The sequence below is a fragment of the Musca vetustissima genome, unplaced genomic scaffold, assembly GCF_032173495.1.
Source record: "Musca vetustissima isolate MV318-11 ecotype Yass unplaced genomic scaffold, APGP_CSIRO_Mvet_v1 utg3273, whole genome shotgun sequence".
In the NCBI taxonomy this organism is placed as follows: Eukaryota; Metazoa; Arthropoda; class Insecta; order Diptera; family Muscidae; genus Musca; species Musca vetustissima.
Genome location: NW_026887631.1, coordinates 769,489 through 794,486, shown reverse-complemented (window position 1 = coordinate 794,486; position 24,998 = coordinate 769,489). Strand labels below are relative to the sequence as shown.

At 34.2% G+C, this 24,998-nt stretch overlaps 4 protein-coding genes across 4 annotated transcripts; 2 read left to right on the top strand and 2 right to left on the bottom strand.

Annotated features, from left to right (window-relative positions):
- Positions 1-8,543: 8,543 nt before the first annotated feature.
- Positions 8,544-17,359, bottom strand: LOC133335249 (acetylcholine receptor subunit beta-like 2). The gene is made up of 10 exons (XM_061543541.1): positions 17,165-17,359; positions 16,960-17,088; positions 16,704-16,889; positions 16,510-16,642; positions 16,053-16,180; positions 11,383-11,558; positions 11,068-11,220; positions 10,912-10,991; positions 10,713-10,819; positions 8,544-8,780 (listed from the first exon to the last, which is right to left on the bottom strand). Exons 1-10 carry the CDS (start codon positions 17,189-17,191, stop codon positions 8,565-8,567), a joined length of 1,335 nt encoding a protein of 444 aa, XP_061399525.1. The 5' UTR covers positions 17,192-17,359; the 3' UTR covers positions 8,544-8,564.
- An 816-nt stretch (positions 17,360-18,175) lies between these two features.
- LOC133335294 (cilium assembly protein DZIP1L) lies at positions 18,176-20,694 on the top strand. The gene is made up of 6 exons (XM_061543581.1): positions 18,176-18,275; positions 18,339-19,628; positions 19,682-19,796; positions 19,844-19,921; positions 20,019-20,181; positions 20,260-20,694. The coding sequence occupies exons 1-6, from the start codon at positions 18,176-18,178 to the stop codon at positions 20,692-20,694; spliced, it is 2,181 nt and encodes a 726-aa protein (XP_061399565.1).
- An 89-nt stretch (positions 20,695-20,783) lies between these two features.
- On the bottom strand, positions 20,784-21,532 carry LOC133335293 (DNA replication complex GINS protein SLD5). Its single transcript, XM_061543580.1, has 2 exons — positions 20,971-21,532; positions 20,784-20,902 (listed from the first exon to the last, which is right to left on the bottom strand). The coding sequence occupies exons 1-2, from the start codon at positions 21,530-21,532 to the stop codon at positions 20,784-20,786; spliced, it is 681 nt and encodes a 226-aa protein (XP_061399564.1).
- A 2,605-nt stretch (positions 21,533-24,137) lies between these two features.
- LOC133335302 (pre-rRNA-processing protein TSR2 homolog) lies at positions 24,138-24,791 on the top strand. Its single transcript, XM_061543591.1, has 2 exons — positions 24,138-24,266; positions 24,336-24,791. Exons 1-2 carry the CDS (start codon positions 24,150-24,152, stop codon positions 24,789-24,791), a joined length of 573 nt encoding a protein of 190 aa, XP_061399575.1. The 5' UTR covers positions 24,138-24,149.
- The last annotated feature ends 207 nt before the right edge of the window (positions 24,792-24,998 follow it).

The following is a 24,998-nucleotide window of genomic DNA, read 5'->3' as shown; positions in this document are numbered from 1 at the left end:
TCTGATAATAATTCTAATTTTTGTTTCGTGTCATGCTACGATTTTAATATTTTCATGTAGAAGAACGTGTTCTAGGCATTAAAATAATTTACTTACAAAAATCGGTCGAATAGTATTTAAAAATCCAACAATAGCCTGTTTCAAACTCTTAATAGCAAATATGCCCAGTTCAATTATGTTCAGTTATGCATACCATTTATGACAGGCGAAATCAAAAGTCATTCAGAGGAACCAATAATTTCCAAATTTGGATTGGCCTATCTGGGTTGTCGGCACCGACCCGCGTAGTAGGGCTTAAAAATATGATTTGAGCCGAAGGCAAAGTCTAGCTAAAATTATCTCGGCTGCGCAGACCAGGATTCCTTGAGAAATAAAAAACCTTAATCCCATATACACTGGAGTCGCCTATAGTCCATTACACATATAGGAGAATTTCAAATGTGGTCCAACAACAGGAAATTATGTAAAAGGAGAATTCCGATAAAGTCCATTGTTTGTTGGAGTATACCTGTAATACTCGATTCCACTGTATCTCGACCATTCCAATAAATCCCATTTCACGTTGACATATATGCCAACTAGCTGGACCCGTGGCGCTTCTCTGTCCCTACATAGAATAGTTTACGTAGAAAACTATTTGTTTTTAGTTTAAATACCCCAATTACTGTTCGACTATATAACTAATGTATCAGTACTAATACCATAGCAGCTGGGTAATGTATACGTTATTCGAAACAGCTTGGCTTGTCTCAATAGGATTATACACTAATATATTTTCTACAATATTCACATGTTATGCATTAACCGTTCAAAGACCAATAAAATCCTTCATTCCCATTACCACCTACCTACCTTTATGTCTGTATTCTTATCTGATTTCCCATTATATGGCTGGGATCCCTTCATATTGTAATATTTTTGACGGACTTAGATTTAGTCTTCTTCTTAACTCATGGTTGTATCATGTTCTTAACTGTACATACCTTGGTATTTTTAGGAAACCAATTTCAAGTCCCAAGATAGAATTTTGTGGCTATTAAGTAATTAGTTTCCTCTATACATCCACGAAATAATAGTTTTATCCGTTCGATCAACTAAACTTAATTTCTGAAATAATGTACACATTTTGTTTTCAGGTCAGCTATGATGATAAGCTACCACAGATTTCAGATTATTATAACTTTTAATCCATCATCCGCATTTCGCTTCTGGATATCTCCCAATTATTGCTGATGCATACTTTTATTGAATTCAGGTTCGTTTTCTCAAATGGTTGTAGAATTATTAAAATTAAAAAAAAAGTTTTTTTTTCAAAATGTAAAAAATATAGAGTAACTTCTGGTAATGTGGACCACCCCCCATATCTAAAAAAATGCTTGAATTATGTCAATGCCACCTTGATAAATATTTTCCTAATTAGTGAAAACAAACATCAAACTTGGTTTTTAATAAAAGCTCTGATTGTAAAAGTGTGATTTGAAAATTTTTTAGCGCAATAGTCGAACGATTTTGTAAAATAGTCGAACATTTTGTTTTTCTCGAATATAAAGAGGTTATGTGGTTTTCTTGTTTTCTTCAACAAAAATACACGTTTATCTGTAATTACTTTCGGTTATTTTTAAATTTTTATTCATTTTTGAAGCCGATAATTATTTTTAAATAAAAATATTCAATGTCGGGTAATGTGGACCACTATAAAGAAGTGGGACATTTTCATGAGGACGAGTTCGAAACAAGGACGCATTTAATATGCGAGGAGGTATTCTATCCTCTGAAAACTCGATATCCGAAATTATAGGTGCCTCGGTTGGATAATGAAGCAAGGACCTTCAAAATACCGCAAATGGGGTGGTACCCTTAAATGGGGGCTATTCCAAAACATGGACCCCTATATTTTTGCATTCATTGTTACCCAAGAGTGCAATAAATTGAAATTTATCACAATTAATCCACAACCTACCTTTAACTTACTGATCCTCATTACCCACACATACTGGTCCACCTTACCCGCCAAGTTATTTTTACTCGCAGTTTAGAGTTTTTTGAAATATAATGCAATAATATTTTTATGGACAAATTTTTGACCTGGAATATAATTAGCCAACAAATCTACCATGTTGTGAAAACAATTTGTTTTTATTTTTTACCGTTGTTACGCCCACAATATCAAAAAAATGGTGGTCCACATTACCCGAAGTTACTCTAATGTCAACAATTTTTCATTTTACACAAATTTTATTCCAGTGTATATGAATATGACAATGGAGAGATGGAAAGCAGTAGACGCTAGCGGAATTACTGAACTGGTGGCTATTATAATTACTGATAATAATGAACGGATAATGGGACAAACAATTATGAGTCGACAATTTCTGACTTTGACCAAATTTTACTTCTTGGTCATTAAGATTGGATATGTACTTATATGACTATCATACATACTTTTATGAACAGATTTATTCAAGATATTCAGATATTTAATTTTATTTTCGCTGTATGTAAATTATTTAAGTGCAACAGTGAGTGCATTTTCCCCAATCGTACCACACTCATTTTTGTATGGATGATGTGTATTTACACCTACGTTATTCAGACAAATTTGGAATACAGAAATTTTAAGGTATGTTCACTATTGATGCTACAACTCTGTATCCACGCGAATTTCTGTGTAAATCTCATTAACATCCTTTCAGCGGTTTTTGCGTCTATCGGTAACATACAAACAAACTATTTTGTTTTATTTTATACATATATACATACATAGATAGTTTTTTCAAGGCAATGACAATCCAATTAATTGTAGAAAATAATATATTTTGAGAATTTTCCATTATTAGCAATTTTCGCCGAAAATATGACCAAAAAGAACTACAAAGAGATGAAACAATAAAGGTTCGATATAAAATGTGTACAAATGCTAATATCTTTCAAAATATATTTGGCAAGATTTTCGCGGATTTTTCTCAAAATGTTCATTCATTAAAACATTTCCACTTCAATTACAGACTACTAACAAACATTTTAAGCCAAATCGGTCCAGCCGTTTATTAAAATAATTTTTGCAAGATTTTCGCGGATTTTTCTCAAATTTTTTTTCATAAAAATCTTCCCACTGTAATTACCGACAACTGAAAGAAATTTTTAGTTAAATCGGTCCAACCGTTCTCAATTGATGGGTTAGTATACATTTTTGTTGCTCCATTTATATATATAACTAGCTGAACCCGTGGCGCTTCGCTGCCCCTACTTAAGTATTAACATAGGGTAATCCACGTAAATGCAATGTTTTTTTAAAGAACCTACCATTTGATGGAATTTACCCTTCTGCAAAATCTACTGCAGTACCCTTCATTCCCATTACCACGTACTTTTATTTCTGTATTTTCAGCAGTTTGCCCATAATATGGTTTGGATCCCTTTCTCGCTCCGATTAATATCACAAAGATCCTTGCTGCATAATCCTTGCTAGCTTGAAATTTTGTATCTTTGTTTTATTGCTAAAAAGGGGTTTCAAAAAGAATACATCACAACTTTATATTTTTACCGAACCTAGATTTATAATTGGACTTACCATGTAATTTCATGGTATTTTTAAGAAACTTAGATCAATTCCGAAGATGGAGTGACAATTAAGTTACTCATAATCATTTCAAGTCAGCTGTGATGATAATCCACCAGAGATTTTTGAATCTTATAACTTTTTATCCAAAATCCGCCTTTTTGCATTTGTATATCTCACTTATAGGTGTAAAATTTTGAAACCTAAAAACAAAACAAAATCTAAAAATGAAATGTTTTTTTTTCAAACTGACAAAATGAAAAAAAATATAATGCCAATATTTTTCATTTTACACAAATTTTTATCCATTATATGATGATAATGAACAGATGAAAATCAGCAGACGTTAACGGAATTATTTAACTGGTGGTTATTGTTATTGCTGATAATGACATAATATGACCAAAAGTTATTAGTCGAAAATTCTCGATTTGAATTAATTTTTTAAATCCTGGTCATTTAAGATTGGATGTGTAATTATCTGAGTATAATACACACGTTTATGAACCTATTTATTTAAGATATGCATAAAAACTATATATTAGTTCAGAGGTATGATTACTTTTAATGCTATAAATTATTTTTTTTTATTTTTATCAGAGCTCCGATTTGCTCGATTTTACTCGCGAGTGAAAAATACTCCCGAGTGGGAGTAAGTAAAGAGTACGAGTTTTTAGAGAGTATACTCTCCACTCTTTTATTTTGTTTGGGAGTGCTCGCGAGTACTCCTTGTTGAAGAAAAAGAGTATGAGTCAAAATGTTCGAAATAGAGTAAGAGTTCACTCTAAGAGTAAAATCGAGTGGATAAATAAATTTGGTTGTTTGGTTATTTGTGTGTAGTAGCAAATTTTTTTTGATGTTGATCTTTTGTGTGCTGTGGGGAGATAGATCATGTTAAAAAAACATAAAAGGGCATTGATTATTTTGTTTATTGAAAATGGTTACACATGTGAGGTACAAATAAAAATCTTATATGAAATGACTTACATAAAGAGAACGCAGAGAACGAGCTTGTTGATGCATGCTTTCCCAGCAGTACTGCAAACCAAACATCACAACACAAACAAACAATGCACACAAACAACATCAAGTAAAACAACGGTATCACAAACAAAACAAAAAAATAAATAAAAATAAAAGAGTACTCGGCGTGAGCGTAATCTGTTCGATTCCGAGCGTATTTCACTCCCACTCGAAAACGAGCGAAGCACTTGTGCTCTTATTTGAGTGGCAGAGAAAAATAGAGTATACTCTATTTACTTTTTCTACTCGCAGGAGTACTCCCGCTCGAATTCGAGCGATTTTCACTCTTTACTCGAATTCGAGCGAGCATTTCGGAGCTCTGATTTTTATATAGATGATGCGTATTTGTCACGAACTTACTCAGACAAATTTTGAAGTTGGAATCTATAACCCTTCTTAATATATAAGCATAAAAATTAAATATTATTTCAGATGTACGATTACTTTCGATGCTATAACTCTATATCCACGCGGAATTTTTAAAGTGTGTATAGCATATGTTATTTCCCTGGGATGGTACGACATGCGGTGAAAATCTCAGTAAAATCGGTTTAACGGTTTTTGAATCTAGAAGCGAAACAGTTTTTATTTCCTTCATGTAAATTATTTACGTGCAACGGAGAGTGAATTTTCCCCCAATCGTTCCACGCTCAATTTTGTATGGATGATGTGTATTAACATCTACGTCATTCAGACAAATTTTAAAGGTGGTACATGTAATGGTTCTTAAGATATACGCATATTACATGTTCAGAAATTTTGAGGTATGTTTACTATTGATGCTATAACTCTGCATCCACGCGGATGCCTATGTTACTTTCAGGGCATGCCCCGACATACAGTGTAAATCTCATTAAGATCTGTTCAGCGGTTTTTGCGTCTATCGGTAACATACAAACAAACAAATTTTTTCTATTTTATATACATATATAGATATATATATATAATTAAAGATTTGTGACAAATGTTCATTTCAATTGCGATAACGTTCATGGTCACTGGCAGATTAAAATTTCCATTTAAAATTTTACTTTGAAATGTTAATGGAGTGACAGACCGAACGGCCAGTTGAAAGGCCAATCGGTTAGTCGACTTAGTTAATTTGATTTCCATGTATGGAATTCATGAACACAAGCTGTAACTTTCGAATAAAGTTGAGAATAATGCAGAAACTTTTAATTATTTCATGTCACTTGTCGCGCACATTCTTTGCTTCAAACCCCTAGCTTAACACCAGCCTGCCTGCAACTTCTGTTCGTGATGTTTGCTTTTCGACAGCAAAATTGAAATTAATTCAATCTCTAATGAGTTTTTATTATTACTTTTATTCCTTCTTCCTCCGTGAATTGCAATCGTACAATATTTATGCTGATGGGTATGTGTGTTTCTTCGGCCTACCCCATAACTACAGTGGGCGTAAAAGTGATAGTTGGGAAATGTCTTTGGCTAAGATTGGTAACAAATTCCGATTTCCACATAAAGAAGCGGAGGACATTAATGATATCATCTGACAGTGAAATATGTTAACGGGACAGTCTAAGCACCAAATTATCCTGGACACTGATTTCACCACTATAATCTGAAGCGAGCTACTTACTAATCTATGTTAATACATACTCGATTTCGATTTAGGATGTTCGATACCACTGTTGGTGGCACTTGCGATCAAGTGATGCATATCTCATTTGCAACACTTAAAGCTTTCTATTGTTTCCAGCTCTTGCCCTGCCCTTGCACTAAGGACACGAAGGTCGTAACATTCGCTTTATTTTCAATGTTTCCCGTCTGTGAGGGTTTCCATTGTTTCTGCAGCCATCGTTTGCAGCAGATGTAAGCGTGTAATGGGAAAATGTAATTTAAATTTCTTGACATCATTCCATGTTGCTCGCAGCGTAATGTGAGTGGACATTCATGTCCGTGTCGACTCAGTCGTAAAAGTCGTTAATTGTGGAATGAAAGATAGATGGAAATTGCAATAATAACCGGGCGTTTATTAAATATAAATTAATTTCCAGACACAATACCCAGTGGCACAATAAATCAAATGGCCACCCCTGCCCTTCTTTGGACTTTTTTTCAATACCATCAACCGTCAAAATTCAAACGACCACAAGGCAAACACTACACTCCAGCTACAAACATACACACACACACATACCAGCCAACAATGAAATTGGACATGTGCGTTAAGATATGTGGACCAACACAAAAGTGTCTAATAAAGTTTGACTAAACTCCTTTACGTCCAAAGATGACACACACCGCCACTTCTGGCCGTAAAATCCTCTTAACGTTTAGACCTCTTGTCAGTTATCGAAACCCATCGCACATAATGCGTGAATCCTTTATGTGGTCAGAAAATTTATCTCACTTTCCGAAACAGAAGATGATAAAAAAGTAAAATAGTTTACTATTGCAGAAGTCATAAAATATGCGAACATTTGCTCTTATGGTTAAAACCTGAAAATATGTTAACAGAAAAGAGTTAAACTGAATTTAAATGAGGCACAAGTGGAAACAGTTATATTATTTATAATTGTTGGCATTGAATATTTTGGCATTTTTAGAATATATCACGTATCAATAATTACAAAATATGACAATTCAAAAATGAATTTATTTTATTTCACGAGGATTGGATCATAACGTACCACACTTATTATCCAATCCTCAGGAAATTTTACATGTACGTTCGACTCAATCAATATTTATCGATTCATAGAACCAGACTTTTGTGTGAACAATTTTAAATTTTGCGTTCTATGTCGTATATCTATGACTCCCGGAGGTCAACCACAGAAGTGGATGTGGCCATAAAATCAAGATCAGTTCCAGAAGGCTATATATTTTGCATACAAAATTTAACACCGCTATGGCTTTTGAGCGCATTATTCAAATTTGTGAAGGCGAACATATTTTGAATGTGAATATTTTCCTCATAGGTTGAGGAAAACCTATTTAGTGTGAATTATGTTTTTCTTCAAAGAAATTGCGGCAATTTGTGAGAAATTGGACTCTACCATTGCATTTATAACAAAACTTTATTTATTTTAATGTTGACCGTTTTTGGGAAGTATACGAGAAAATATATCCACTAAAATTATATTTAATATTCTTGGTAAAAAACTCGCAGTGTTCCTCATTACATACAAGTGTTATTAAAATAAATGTGATTAGAATTGTTAACAAACCATTTTAACTGGAGTAAGATCTTGCCTGATTTTTTTTTTTTTTTTTGTTTTTTTTTTTTATCTACACATGTATATGTATATTATATTATATGTATGTATATATTATGAAAAACATTAGACAATTATGGTTCCCAAGCAAATTTTATCTTCTGTCTTACAGGCCAATGACTTGAACTTCTGTTCACATTCACATAAATGTATTTACCCACCCACACTTCCGTTCCCCACTACGGAAATACTTGACTCAAATAAAACAAAACATTTTGTTCTACAATTGTCAATTGTTTTATTTCTATTATTTAACTTTTATTGAATATAAAGGAGTTGAACAATGGAGATTTTTCATTTGTTCGTTAACAGCTGATGTCTTAACTTGATGGATGATGTTTAATTTTATTTGGCTATATTAGGCTGTAATGAAAATAATTCAATTTCTTTAATTCTTTAGTTCTCAAAGGTGTTGGATCCGAAAAAATACATTGCATCAGAACATATATTTATGTCAAATGTTGTTTGGCATCGTTGTTGTTATTGGCTTTTATGAATTCATTCCGAGTTAAGATTACAACTGCCACACCATTTTGTTATACACACCACCAACGCCACCATTAATATTGATGTCAAATCTTCGTTCTTTTCAACGTTTTCCTTTAATTATAAGCAAAGTACTCCCCAAGTACACATCATTCCAATCTACTTACAACAACATGGAATAGTGTCGCTGGTGGTTGTATGTAATGGCACAGATTTCCCATTGTCGTGCGTATGTATGGCGTTTGGAGATTTAAAATTTAATTAACGGTTTGACGCACAATATCCGGCGGCAACATAAAATTATTCTTCCTCAGCGGTATCTCACTCAATTGACGGTCGATTGGTAGACGTGTATCATATAGCGATGGCGATTGGCAGATGATAGCAAACGTTCCAAAGATACATGACAGCGTAAATGTCCATAAAAAGAATCGATCCAAGACCATTGAAACAAATTTCCAATCCTCTATAATCTGTAACAAGACGAAATCGGCAAAAAAAATAAAAACAAATAATGCCACAATAGAAGGCGGAAGAAGAACAAACAAAAAACCACTACGATATGAAATAAGCCGCACTGATAATAAAAAAGACAACAACAAAAACCAAAACTGTTAAAATGGAACATTTTCAATTAAGCTTAATGAAAAATAAACCACTAAAAACTCATCATTTTAAGCATGATTTGCACAATTTTTTTAGTTTCCCTCTAATTGCAATTTCCCTGCCCAATTCCTGATGAAAATTATACCAGATGTTAAGGTTTCGAGTTTAACAACAACAAAGTGGTCGCTTCCCTTTGAAAAGAACAACTCTAGACCGCATAATGCCCCAGCGCACCACTCACTACAATCCAATTCTTTATTTATATGTTTAGTTGATGGATATTGTTGATGTTGTCTCAACAGAAGACACTAACACAAACATAAATGACTCAACGAGCCTTTGGAACAATATTTAATTACAACAATTATTATATGACTACTATATGATACCCTTTGTATAAGCGATGCCCTTGGTATGCTCATGCATAATCAATTCGAATTGTGGTTAACATATAAATCTGAATCGAATTAAACTGATTTAATCCAGTAGCCTGCCCAAAAGGGCTATATGTAAATCTGGACTAATTCTCATCGAATGACCAAATTGGCATACAATAACATGCCTACATAAGGATATTTTATGCAATAGTACTGTGTATATAAAAATACATGAACATAAATCGATGCTAAATCAATTATTAGGTCCATCAAGATTACTTTCACATTTCGCATTGGTGTCAATAAGGGATTGGGGCTAAATATTGTACAGTACATATATGCAGTACAAGGCTCTCGGAAATGTTATTAGTATCTCGGTTGATAATTTGCCATGTTACTCACCTGATTCAATGAATATTTCTAAGCCATAAGAGTCATTTCTACTATGAAACGAAAATTCAGTTATCGTTGTCGATAAGAGGGCGCCGCAAGCAAAGAACGGACGAAGATATGGAACAATTATGATTTGATACTACGCAATGACGTCTGCAATTCATTTCAGATACAAGTTATGGTCGTTAAAATGCGTTACAAAGTGAAGCTGGGGCAAATTGAAAGTTTTGTATTAATTCACCTTAAAGGTTTATTTGCGTGGAAGCTGTGTCTTCTTTAATGCAGCATCGGGAAGAGAGTGACCAATTTGCGTGCTCATACCTTTGCACTGTGTGAGTCAATGGGCTTTCAATCGCTTCAACTGAGTGTGTGTGTGTGAAAGTATGGAGATATTCGCTCTCGCGGAGAGATTGCGTGTGGGGGTTTGCTGATGCCGCTTTAATGTTGAAGCGAACGAATTTTGTATGTTTTTTCTCGATTTGTGACTCAACCACACATTTGATGGCATTCATGAAAATGAGGATTACGTCTCTTATGCAAATATACACGTGTTGAGAGGATGACAATATGTGAATGTATTCCTGAGGCGAACAATAGTACAACAAAAGGTTACGCGTAGCCCAAAAATGATTCGCACATCCATACACATGTTTACTTGTTAAAGTCTCAAAAACGAGTAAGCAAATGAACGTCAGAATACACGTGAGTTGAGCCGATCGCAAGAGTGCAAGAGGCGTGCAAAGCTCTTTAATGTATCATTTTTCGAAATTTGGTATAAAATTAAATGGCGCTGACATTTTCTAGCTGGATTTTTGTCGTAATCGTGATGCGCAATTAGGACATTCCAAAAATTAGTTTAGGACTGTAGAACAGAAATTCGACACATGTGTGTAATGTACATAGCACGAAAACTATAAGTTCCTTTTTTTGAATGTGGAATATTAGTAAATTGGCGAAATATGACGGTTTGCGAGTTTGTGTGCTAAGCCACCTTAGCTAAAAAAACTACAAATTATTACCACTACTCACCTCATTATCTTTGTCTGCGTCCTTAATGTGTTGTGCTATAAACCGCACTGCACGTAAAGCTTGCAAAACTTCTGGAGTTAGACGCCGCGGAATTACATTATCCGAATCTATTTGAAAAATTTATCGTATACATTAACAGCGATAATTGAAGGAAAATAATACATGTGTATATTAGTGTAATCTGTGTCGTACAACATACCTATAGATGGCTGAACGCCATTGTCGTAGGTGGCATCTTGACCGTCTTTGTATTCACATGGGTAATCGCTAATGCTGTCTCTGCAAACAAAGCATTAAATATATATATGGTATGCTTTAGTACCGTTTCCCATTTGGCGAACATTTAGGACATTACCTCACATCGATCTCATTGGTATAGCCATTGTACTCCGGATAATTATTAAAATCCGGCATTTCGATAGGTGATCGTTGCATAAACATTATTTTGGGCATGAATGTGATGAAAACAGTACGTACCCAGGGTGACATGTTGTGAGTGGAGGGTGACCTGGGACAAGTTATATGCAAGGTGCGTTATATAAAGGATCGAGTAGATATGCGGAAATAAAAAAGTTATTGTAAAAAATAGACCCAAAAGAGAAGACGAGAGGGAAAGTGAAGGTGGTAAAAGAAATCGATTATAGTGTCAAAATCGGATACTTGAACTTACCGGAAGTGGATATTCAAGACACAGACCGTTGTCCACACAGACAACGATACCAGTATCATTGTGAATAGGAGGTATTTGCCAAGCAGTGGTACGGCCAACGATGTTGGCGGTATAATTTCGGCCAACAGCAAGAAGAACACAGTCAAAGACACAAGAATAGAAATACATAACGTAACCTGTCAACGATATGTAAATCGTACATGTACTTGCGGTCCAGACCATGCCAGCACCAGGACTAGGCATGCTGGCCGCGTACACAAAGTGTGTGAAGTGGTTATGTCCATTACTCTTGTAATACTCATGTTGCATTTTTCAATTAAATTTCCATATTTTCAATTTTCATATATTTATTTTTTTATCGCATTGGCATCTAAACAAAATTGACGACACTGAGGCAGATAGACACACACACATAACATAAGGTGGTGCTTAGCCAACTCAATGTACAGTTATCCACATACTTGTGATGGCAAATACTTAAATAATCGGACATCACAAAATCTCAAATCACATCTTCAAAAAACAAATACATTAACGACAATACTCATTTTAAGGGAATAATGGGTTAATGGGATTCATACATACATACTTATTACTATAAATATATATATAGTAGCCAAAATGTCAAAATACATACATACGTTTACATTGATCTACACCGGAAAACAATAATGTCCCAACATCTAGCAGTTCTACAGGTATATGAATGTGTAAAAAAATCAAGGGGACTTGGTTGACAAATGCCAGGGGATATATTTTAAGTGTTGCCCAAATATGAATGATTATATATGATTGCACTTCAGTAGTCACATACTGTATATATATATATATATATATAGCATTTCCACATTAAATGAAACCTTTTACAAATTAAATGAACCCTTTTCCAAATTAAATTAAACCTTTTCCAAATTAAATGAAACCTTTTCCAAATTAAATGAAACCTTTTCCAAATTAAATGAAACCTTTTCCAATTAAAATGAAACCTTTTACAAATAGAATAAAACTTTTTACAAATGGAATGAAACCTTTTACAAATAGAATGAAACTTTTTCCAAATTAAATGAAACCTTTATTCTTATCCAAGGAAATATAATATTTGCAGTAATTTTAAACAAATATTTGAAAATTAAATCAAAGAATATTAACAAATATAGTTGTATGGCTATGTAATTAACATAAATATTCTTTAATTCGGTGTGGTTTTATTTAATATCTATACTAAATAAAAATAAATAAATAGTAATACAAACTGGGGTATTTCTTGACATTTTAATAAATAAATATTTTAGAACAAGAATTGAATACCCGGTCCTAAATGCGAAACACATATTTGACTTAATAAATTGTTGATGATAAGGTAACTGCTTATCTTAATGAAGGGGTTCCCGACTTGCAGCTTGTGGGATTTTCAAAACCATGTCCATAGCGTAGTTAGAACAATCTTGCCGAGTAAGCTTTTGAATACTTCGCTCGATTACATCAGCAATGTTATGTTCCATTGAAACTTCACACAGCTCAGCTCTTGCACATAATTTTATTTTTGAAAATGGATTTTCGATTGGATTTAGCATTGGAGAATAAGGCGGTAAGAATTTAAGGTTGCATCTTTTGGATTCGATCAAATTTTTTATATCATGTCGCTTGTGTATTTGAGTTCGAGTTCTATATAGAAAGTCAACCTGGAATTACCCTCAAAGCCATAAAAACTAAACTGTTGAGAGCAAATGATATAAATATTTCCACAAGCTGCATAGAATATGGATTACGGAAATTAAAAATTACGTTTAAGATGGCCTCTATTAAAATGGAACGAATGAATGACTCCAGAACATTAGGCTTGAGACAAAAATATGCTCAAGACTTTACAAAATGGATACCCCAACAAGGAGAAAAATTAATATTAATTGATGAGTGTGGATTTAATCTTCACATACGAAGAACCCAAGCCCGTTCAAGACAAGGAACAAGAGCACACATTGTGTTGCCTACGGTCAGAGGTCGTAATGTCACTATAATTGCAGCAATAAACAACGCGGGAGTTGTACATCACACAATCGTTTCTAATTCCAGTGTCAATGCAGACAGATTTAAATTATTTATAGATTTTTTTTTGAGAAAATCAATCCAGAGTTGGAAAATAACGCTCAAATACACAAGCGACATGACATAAAAAAATTGATCGAATCCAAAAGATGCAACCTTAAATTCTTACCGCCTTATTCTCCAATGCTAAATCCAATCGAAAATGCATTTTCAAAAATAAAATTATGTGCAAGAGCTAAGTTGTGTGAAGTTTCAATGGAACATAACATTGCTGATGTAATCGAGCAAAGTATTCAAAAGCTTACTCGGCAAGATTGTTCTAACTACGTCTAACGACGTTTTGAAAATCCCACCAGCTGAAAGTCGGGAACCCCTTCATTAAGATAAGCAGTTACCTTATCATCAACAATTTATTAAGTCAAATATGTGTTTCGCATTTAGGACCGGGTATTCAATTCTTGTTCTAAAATATTTATTTATTAAAATGTCAAGAAATGCCCCAGTTTGTATTAATATTTATTTAGTTTTATGTAGTAAAGATATTAAATAAAATCACACCGAATTAAAGAATATTTATGTTAATTACATAGCCATACAACTATATTTGTTAATATTCTTTGATTTAATTTTCAAATATTGGTTTAAAATTACTGCAAATGTTATATTTCCTTGGATAAGAATAAAGGTTTCATTTAATTTGGAAAAAGTTTCATTCGATTTGTAAAAGGTTTCATTCCATTTGTAAAAAGTTTCATTCTATTTGTAAAAGGTTTCATTTTAATTGGAAAAGGTTTCATTTAATTTGGAAAAGGTTTCATTTAATTTGGAAAAGGTTTCATTTAATTTGGAAAAGGGTTCATTTAATTTGTAAAAGGTTTCATTTAATGTGGAAATGCTATATATATGAATAATGTTCATTCCCCTATTCCAATTCCAATTTTTATCAGAGCTAAATCTTTATAGTATGTCAGACGAATTTAATAGTTTAACTGTAAAAAATTGGAAATAAATCATTTTATGTTTCCTCTAGAGTTGAGGCGTGGCGGCTATACTACATGTTAGTCATTAAATGAATTTCCGCAAAAAACACATTGATTGGAAGATAATCTTAGTACTTCAATAATAAAAGTACAACTCCAATATTTTTCTGAAATTTCTGGTGTTAAGTTATAAAATAAATGTGACATTATTTCTTCGAGAAAAAAAATAATAATAATAAATGGTAGTTCTCAACATCTTGCTTTGTTGCAGTTTTCAAACCGCTACACAGCTTCAGCACTTCAATAATAATAGAATAATTCCAAGATATTTTTCTGAAATTTTTGGTTTTAAATGTGAGGACATTATTTCTACAAAAAAAAATGAATAAACGGAATTTTATAAATAGTATTTGAATTTGAATTCATATTTATGTACACAGCTTGTCACCTTCTATTTCCTGTTCCTCCAACAGAATTGTTTTGTATGGCGGTTTCAGTGATTAAGCTACCAGTAGAAAACCATGTAGGGAAATATGAAATGGAAGTAAGAAATTAAATATGTCTTCAAATTGAAGTACTATATATAAAATTCCGCCTTAACACTTCGAAAAAAATGTCTTCTCGCTTGTTTCCATTTTAACGGCACTGTATGCCAAGATTTGGGGACAGGCTTTATACTGAAGCATCGTTCGATTCTTACGGGGATGATGTTTTCGTAACATGAACATTTTAAGTAGCTAGAATATAAGTCAGTATTTCCCTCATGAGTCAAGTCTTTGTTTTTACTATGCCAGATAAACGCTACTCTATAAATATTGTTAATATGTAATATGCATAATACGTATAGCATTTATGTGTGTTATGTGTGTTAACAACCAATCAACATTTATTTAAGTTTAACATTATGTATGTATGTAAATCTTCCTACAATGGATAGACTGTTTGTTTATGAATGATCCTACATTTCAGGCATGCAATTTATGTATGTATGTATGTAGCATGTGAATGATCCCCCGTTTGAGCCAGCGTTCTATACGGACAAAGTGAAAAATGATCGAGCGGATCCTAAACATGAACAATACACCGATCCAAATCATTATCCATAGCTTACGAATACATTCGATGATATTTACGTTATGAGATTTCTCAAGTCTTGAACTAACACAAAAGTTATATTCGTCCTTGGGACGAACTCACAAAATTAAATCTTATGTGTTAATTTATTGTTGTTGTTGTCGTTTGAATTAGATGAAATATGTTAGTGGAAATAAGAAGCGACAGGATAGCGTACTGGAAGCAGGATTATAGAGACATCAATATTTCGCTAGTTCAAAGGCGTGTGTATGTGTGTGCGCGTGTAAATGTAGTTAGTTAAAAAGGTAATTAATTCGTTAGTAATACATTAATACATTTAGTTCGTAAATGAATACAACAAAAACAAAATCATGCAAAGAAAGACATTTTGTGGGTAGAAGTGAGCAAATTTCAAAATAATAATTTGTTCTTCAATTAACCATCAAACAAACAACTACATTATATATGAAGATACGAGATACTTTTAAAGCCAATCGGACGATGAACTCAGATTAGAAAACTGGCAACATGTGTTGAAATGGAATCGAACGAATGGAAACGTTTACTTGCCTTTTCACCGGAATCACTGGGCAGATAGAAGACCAGCACAGTAAGGAATGTTAGTGCCACACATGGAATTATTAAGTTTACTGTATAGAATAATGTTTTGCGTCGCATTGTTAACTTAAAAGTAATATCTGCAAGAAAAAAATGTCATATGTATTAATATATCGGAACACGTTTACAGTATCTTTTAAATATTGAAATTAAACAAAAACAATTTACAGCGAATCCACTTTCGAAACTAATTTTAAGAAAATAAAAAAGTACACAACCAAAACTGACGTATATATTTCAGTGATTATACAACGTTTGAATCGATAATTGGTGGGTTAGCTTTTAAAACTCTCTGTGAATGCCATTCACGTTGACCAGTATAAACTAGGTGGACGACTCCAAGTCAATCTGAGCGGTGATGACGGCTATGAAATTTATTTGAGCTACCGCATTTTTATGAGAAGCATACCTGAAAAGGGTTCTCTAGTATCAGGATAGTATTCCTCATTTTTAGTTGCAGGAACTTCAAGAATATCCCATTCCACAGATAAATAAAATTCACTTAAATCAATTCCAATTTGCACTAGATTACTTCCAGGAACCTATACAAAAGACACAATAATCTTATAAGTGGCATAGCTCCATGCGAATGAACATAAATACCTGATCCAAATGTTTCAAATCCACTTGAGCCCCATTGTATGTCCATGAGCCGAATTTCATGAAGCAAATCTGCTCATCATATGGAAAGTATTCTACATTCATTTCGCATGATGACTTATAGATTGCAGGTGGCTCCCAAAACACTTCTCCAGTATATTTCAACGTGGCCTTGGTCATTAGTGTTACCTGTACGAAATAAAATATAATAATCTTATTAGAAGCTGGCATTACTTGGAAATACATATAAACGAAATACCTCGTAATTGCCATCCCAATTATTATAGAGTACAATATCCGGCACCCATATATGTTCCGATGGGACATATAGTTGTTCAACACCACCATATTCTTCTGGGTCCCAGCGCAATTTGTAGTCAAACCAGCGCTATGGAATATCAAATGATGTAGGTTCGGTTCACAGATTCAAGAAGAGTACCTAACAGATTAAAGTAGTATATTACCTGTTTCACCCACAAATTTGTGGTCATAACTTGATTTCGAAGATTAACCTCTATCAATTGAGAAAGCTTCAGACCCAACCATACGGTTAAGGTTTCAGTGTTGTTGACAACTGGCCTTATCAAACGGTTGTAATTGCTTAGCAAATCATCATAAAGACGTTTTGTGTTCGGATTGGCCTCGAAGCTCAATGGGGCTGAAAATAAACATCAACCGACATTGTATTATTTAATTAGACATCATAATTTACATATCTATGCAGAATTTATTGTTATCCATAATTCCTATATATTTTTAAGTTGGATTTGTCATTGGTACTCTGCAACGTATCAAATCAAAGGAAATTATAAAATACATCCCAATGATTAACTTTGTCGTAGTAGTTCATCAATTCATATGTCTCTGAGGATTTGTTTGTCCCCCACCCCCATCCGACAATGTTGATAAACAAACAATGGTAAATGTTCATGCGCATGTCACACATATTGACAGTTGAGTTTCTTAAAAAGGGGCGTTTTTTTTCTCAATATAGATTTTTCACAAACTCCCTTTGGCACTTTTTAGTTTTTGTTTTTATGAACGAACATATTCAAACATACCCATAGAAATACTATTCGAAATGCATAATGAGATGATTAGAAGTGAAAATTTCGACATTATTTTAATATTTCTCTCTATTTCAGCCTTGTTCCAAATCAATTTCTGAATTAGTCTTATTTGTTGTTGATCTTTACATATTGCTATGCCTTAGAATGCCTTTTCCGTAGTTGATGCTGGCCCAAGGATTTGGAAACTGCTACTGAGCTGAGCTGAGAGAACGTCTTAAGTATCCTGTCATTATCCTGCGAACGGCTGATGTGAAAATACAACCCTGGTTACTGTTTGAAAATCATTGATGCAAACAACTGAAGACCGTTAGTTACGTGTACGTTGCCAAGCAACCAATAATTTCTTTGATTTGACAAATTTACTGCTTAGAATACATTTTCACACCTCTCATATAAGAACTTACAATGTCATTTCCCTACAAATATAACTACGCTCAATTGGCTCGAGAGTCTGGATTTCAATTACGCATATTCAAAGATGGTCCTTTGGACTGGCGTTTAATGGGTAATTGCACATTTACACATCTTTACGAATTCCCATTCTTATAACAATTATTTCTTACCACAGGTTCTGTCGAGGTAGAGCGGATTGTACGTGAACAATGCCTGGAACAAATAGATTCTGTATTAAATCACTTGTCGGAAGCTCCCTTGGGCTCTATACTTGAAAGCAATATCTTGGATAGCGGTATTGCGAAATATTTCCTCCTATCTCAATTCTCCATACAGTACTTACTATTCTGTCGTAAATTCCTTGAGGAAACCGTGGCCGAACTTAGGGAAAGCCATGGAGCGGCTCAAATTGAAGTTGCTTCCCTAAAAAGATCGCTGGTTGAAGCTAATAACGAAATTCTACAACTGAATAAACGCGTTACTCAGATGGAGGCAATACACGAAGTCATCTATCCCTGTCACTTGTGCACCAAGAACTTCGTAAGCAACGATGCCTTGAATCTCCACATTACACGCAAGCATAGCACACATTTAAATACAAAGACTGATTTACAGTTGCCTTCTGCCAAAGACCGGGAAAACGATATAAGCCTTATAAACACAATCAAATTGGAGTTAGAAATCAAACATTTGAAGGAACGTTTAAATAATGCCGAAAGGAAAATTAAGGACGGTGTTACGACACCAAAATCCCCCAAAAATAGAAACGAGTGCGACAAGCTAGTAACCAACACTGTAACCCATAGTATTGGCATCCAAAGTAATTTAAGCGAAACTAAGGAGCGAGATGAACAAACTGAAGATCCAAGCCTATCCCAATGGGCAGAAACGATTTCCCATTTACATGAAACTCTGATTGGCCTAAATAATTGGAAGGAAGAACAATGTCGTCAACATTTTGAATTTTTAGCCGATATAAACGGAAAGTTGAGAGAACTCACAGAAGTCGTAGAACAACAGAAACCGGAACAAATGGTTTCAGCACCAGAATCGACAAAGCACGTCTTAAATGCTTTATTAGATCGAAAAATGGAAGAAATTGGTAAATTCACACTTGATAGGCTTAGTGATGTTGTTAAAAAATTTGAGGTCAATTATAACGATAAATTAGAAGAACTGGAAAGGGAATTACTAAAGAAGTCAGAACCGACAAGAGTTTCCACACAAGTTAACGCGTCAACGGAGGAGCAAGAAAAGTCAAATAACGACGTCATTGTCACAGATCAACCAAATCAAGGGAAACACCCGAAGGTTGCATACGGCAACGAAGATGATAAAATAAATAAACAACGTCTACTTAAGACTGACAATGATGCTACTAACACGGATTCGGCGTCTGATCAAGAGACCTCTTCGCATAGCAATCAAACCTTTACAAAAATTAAATCAGAAAATCCAGATACTCGTACGTATAATTCTAACCAATTTTTATTGTATCCTAATTTGATTTTAATTTAGATTTCGACCACAAACTTGATACGGATGCGTCCACCGAAGAATCCGAAGAAATATTGGACACAGTAAGCCAAAACATTGCTAATAGCAAAGAACTATTTTTCGAAGGAACGATCAAGTAAGTTGCAAATGTCATATATTTCTAAATTTAAATCTTTTATTTAGTCTTTCAAACTCGGAACATAATAAGCTTGAGGATAAAACAAATAGAAAGCCTCAAATTGTGAAAAAACATGACAAATTGTAAGTATAAATGCTGACCGAAGCCAAGCAGTAGTATTTCCATATATATTATCTTTGTATTTAATTCATTTCCACTTCGGGATTTAAATATCCACAGATCCGTGCTAAAACCTAAAACAGTTACAAGAAGAGAAGCCAAACGACTGTTAAGTTCCAATTTAACGGACATGGGTATAGATAAGCAAGCAACCTATTTAACTGCAACGTCAATGAAGGCGTTGGCAAATGAGCTAAGCGAGAGAAGGCACAAATTAAAGGAGGTAAGAATGACTTACTTTTAGAAATCTTAAATGTATTGGAATTCGAGGAATCGATATTCGTTTTTCTAATCGTTGCAGAAACACCAACATTTCTACCCCACAAGAAATAGAATTAAAAAGTTTGTTGATAGGCTTTGTTCCTCTAAATTGCCTGCAGACGTGAATGCCTTATTAAATGCTACCAAGCCTCAAAAACCATTGAAGAGCTCTTTCAAGCTGGGACATATGGATTACCCGATTTCATCCGACGACGAAGGTACAAATTTATCGGAAAAAACAAATAATACGGCTCCGCAAATCCCAGTGCATTCCGGTCACAATCCAGAGTTTAAAAATAGATTGGAAAGTATTCTAGCATCGCCGATCAGAATTCCCGAGGATATCATAAAAACAAAGACGCGCGACGAGGTTACAAATAGAACACCAGTCCCAATGCCTCGAAAGAAGGTGATGTTTAACCGAAGAGATGTGAATGACACATTGAGTCTAAGCGAAACTGAAAGTCCTTCGTAAATAAACAAATAAATGTGTTGTAAACTAAAATACAATTTTATGGTAATAATTAATGGGTTTCTTTACATTACAGAATATGTAGGCGGGAATCAAATCAACTGTACTTGATGCTTTTGTATTAGATCAGCAATTAGTTGATAGGGTATAATGTGTTGGGAACCAGCAGCCAAATCGACCTCATCATCCACACCAACAACGACGGCAGGCACTACCATGGGTGAGAAAGTAAACACGTCAACGCACTGAACTGATAGGAAACGAACTACTTTAAATTACCTGAGACGTTCGCCTTTACGAACACATGACTCATGAGATTGGGTCGAACAATCCTCTGATCTGCCTCAGAACGCTGCGTATTCGGCATATATTGAAGAGCGACTTGCTGGAAGCATTCCTCCGTATTTTCGTAGTATTCATGGGCAAATTTGGTCTCCTCCGGTGACAGACGTTTCTCTTCGGTACTTCGTGTAGATTCCTCGTTGAGTATGTGCTTTGTATACATTTCAATTTTTTGCAAACGACACCTTAGATAACTGGCCATAACATAACGGATCCGCTCCAATTCCATTTGATGCACCACAAATCGAAAATCGTTCTTGTCCAAGTCTTTCATGTTCTCCTCCATGTGCGCCACTTGACCCATCATCAGTTCCAACATATCACTCTGATGTTGCAATATGTCAGGAGCGCACATCTCGTTGGTCCAAGCCGTTTCGAGAAATTCCAAAACCTTTTGGGCAGTTATCTCCTCACCTTCATCGTCATCATCCTCGTCCGCTGTTCGATTCAAAAAAGCGTCATCACTGGTAGGCTTAGCTGGGTAATCGTCCTCCGACATTGGAATGAGGGTTGAAGTTGGAGTTTAAAAAATGCGCGAACTATCGTGGTTTTCAAAAGATTATAAGATGTAAACAAAGTGGTTTGGTTCAATTGAACTATTCACTGAAAAGAGCGTATAGACCAAGGTCACCCAGCTGGCAAAATTTAGATGTTTTTTCTCAAGTCGATTGTCAAAAAGTTTTACTCAAGATCTATTAATAAGGTCACCAAGATAGCAATCGAAATCGGAAAACAGCTTTTTTTCTCAAGTCTAATGTCAAAAATTTCGACTTTGTTTAAGTTTTCGTAATGGAAGTCAATTCACAATAATGCATTTTGTCAGCAAACTTGAGAGGTATCGATAATCAGCTGGTCTCCCTTGGTGACCTTATTTATAGGCCATGGTTTTACTGTTTGTTCTCATGTCTAATGTCGAAGATTTAGATCCATGGTACAATTATAAAAGGTAACAGCAAATCCCAGCTGATTTGATTCCAACGTAATACTAGTGTCAATATGAATTTGACAAATTATGTTTTTAAAAATCACCCAACAGGAAAATTGGGAACGCATACAATTTTAAATTGTTCTTTATTAAATGTGCTCCCGTATTCAATTTACTCAATCTGCCTGGTGGGAAAGTTTGAGGAAGCAAATCTTTCTTCAAGGAATAGCTCGCTATTCCCAGCATTTTCACTATTATACCATGATTTAGATCAAGATCTATTCATGACCTATAAATAAGGTCACCAAGGGAGACCAGCTGATTATCGATACCTCTCAAGTTTGCTGTCAAAATGCATTATTTTGAATTGACTTCTATTATGAAAACGTAAACAAAGTCGAAATTTTTGACATTAGACTTGAGAAAAAACAGCTGTTTTCCGATTTCGATTGCTATCTTGGTGACCTTATTAATAGATAGAGTAAATTGATATTTGTTGTAGAAATTCGCCGATGAGGCTACCTTGTATATCTACCTTGGGTAGTGCATTTAGCGCAGCTGATGTCTCGATTTACTGTACAAGTGCGTAATTTCATCACCTTGTTATTGCATCATGACCTTATTTATAGGCATTGTTGTTTACGTTTTCATAATGGAAGTCAATTCACAATAATTGATTTTGACAGCAAACATAAGAGGCAGCTGATATCCAGCTGGTCTCACTGTATGCCCTTATTAACAGACCTTGGTATACACCAAGATATATTAATAAATTTATGCCATGTACAGACGAGCGTTGTTCGCTCTCTCATTCGTTGTTCGACCCTTAATTATGAAGGAATTACTTAGTTCCCCATACAAAATTGTCTGAGCGAACACCGACTTTTGTACGTTGTTCAATTCAAATCACTCTCTGAATAACCAATAAATTTGTTCCATCCCTAACAATTGAGAGTATTTATCGAAAATAAATTAATTTTGACAGTTTGAAAATATTTATGAAATTTTCAAACTTTTTCAGTAAAATTCAAAATCATGAATGAAAAGTAAAAAATTGTATAGTTTTTATATATGCAGCAGGATGTAAATTTTGTTTTCTACATAATGCAATATGCATTTCTTTTCCCTTGGTTCTAATTAGCGTACAAAACAAGAAACAAATGTGGGGCAACTCAAACAAAAAATTCTCCAAATTTTTATTTGTGACAGTATGTGACATTTGAATTGAGAAAATATAAAAATGTATTAAAAACAACAACATTTTCAGAAAAAAATGGAAAACATGAATGAAAAGTAAATAGATATGGGTTCATACTATAGTCAGGAGAAAGAGAATTATTTTTTCTATTTAGATCCCTATGTAATTCACTAAAATATGTTACATTTTTGGTGTAAAACAAGAAACAAAAAGTTTGAAATAAAAAACTCTGATGATATGAATTATGAATAGTGTTGTATGAACGGGTTAATTCATGTACGTAATTCTGAGAGCAAACTACGTTGTTCGGATGCCCGTCAGAACATGGCATTAGCCAGCAAGCGAAAATCTGGTGTTTATTTCTATTTTTTTTGGTTTTAAATTACAACAACGTGTTTGACGTTTACTTCTACCAACAGCTGTGCTGATGCGGCTACCTTATTAAATCTGCCTTGCACTACATTCACTTATACTGGACACTATTATCTGAATATTTAAATTATTTTGGAGGTATTAGGCAAAAAAATATTTTGTCATATTTAAATTGTTCATACATTTTCACTCTCTACGTAAGTTACTGAATAATTTTTACTGGAAACGTTATCGGACAAATCTAAAGGAGGACGAACGAACGAAGTGAATGAATGGAGACAAGTTTGAACAGAAAATCATATCTTGCTCAACAACAAGCTACTCGTTTATGCATTATTGTTTTTTTTTTAATTTTAATTTTTAATTTATTTATCTATTTATTTATTTTTTTCTTTTTTTGGTATACACCTCATTAAATCTACATTGGACTGGATAATAGTCGACTTATTTACCCCTTCGTCCACGATTCGTTCACTCGCCACATTCGTAAACAATATGTGCCTCTTGTCATTTTGTTTCGATCTTGATTTTTATCACTCATTCCCTCCTGTCTCCTCCTATTCGCAGCATGTGCTTCTAATGTTAAGTCAGCCAGACAACTAGCAGCCAAACAAACAAAAAATGAATCAAGAAGAGTTCCAAAACAACTATAGAATTATTGTTGAAAAAATATTCAACAACTGGCAGAACCTCAGACTGGCAGTGGAACATGGCATGGGAGGAAGAAATGGACAACAGGTACCACATTGAGTTTACTGGTTACATTTTCTGCGACTAGATTGATAATGTTTGTGCTTTTGACGGCAGGTTGCAATAGACATTATGAACTATACGTACCAATACTGTATTGGAAATGAAAACATAACCGAAGGAGAACTTCAGGATGTTATTGAAGAATTGTTGGATCAGGAATTTGATACAATTTGTGAAGATGGTTCAGTGGCGGAAATATCGCGCCACTTGCTACGCTACAAGTATATGAGTCTTCAGGGCCAATATGCCGAAATAGAAGCTGAGTTGAACAGACTACCACAGGGCAAAGAATGGTTAAGGAAAGACGTGAAGATCACATACACACCCATCGATGGGGATTCTTCGTCTGAAGATGATGACTCTGATTCGACCGACGAAGAGAATGAAATGGAAGTTGACGAGCCGTCCTCTAGTAGTAAGAGAACAACTCGATCGCAGGCACGCAAACAGGAAGATGATTTTGTTGAACCGGAAGAAGGTTGGACCACCGTTAGAAACAAGAGGAAATAATACGAATTGTTGTCGTATACTGACGGTTTAGTAACATTTTCACACCTAGTTATATGTTTGCAAGAAAGAAAAATACATGCATAATTAAGAAAACAAGTTTTTATTTATGTCTTTCAAGTCCATAAAACGCAGTGAATCAATCTGCTCTGTGGCATCTGGTGTACAATGACGACCCGAACAGAAGATACAAATGTCTACAATATTTGA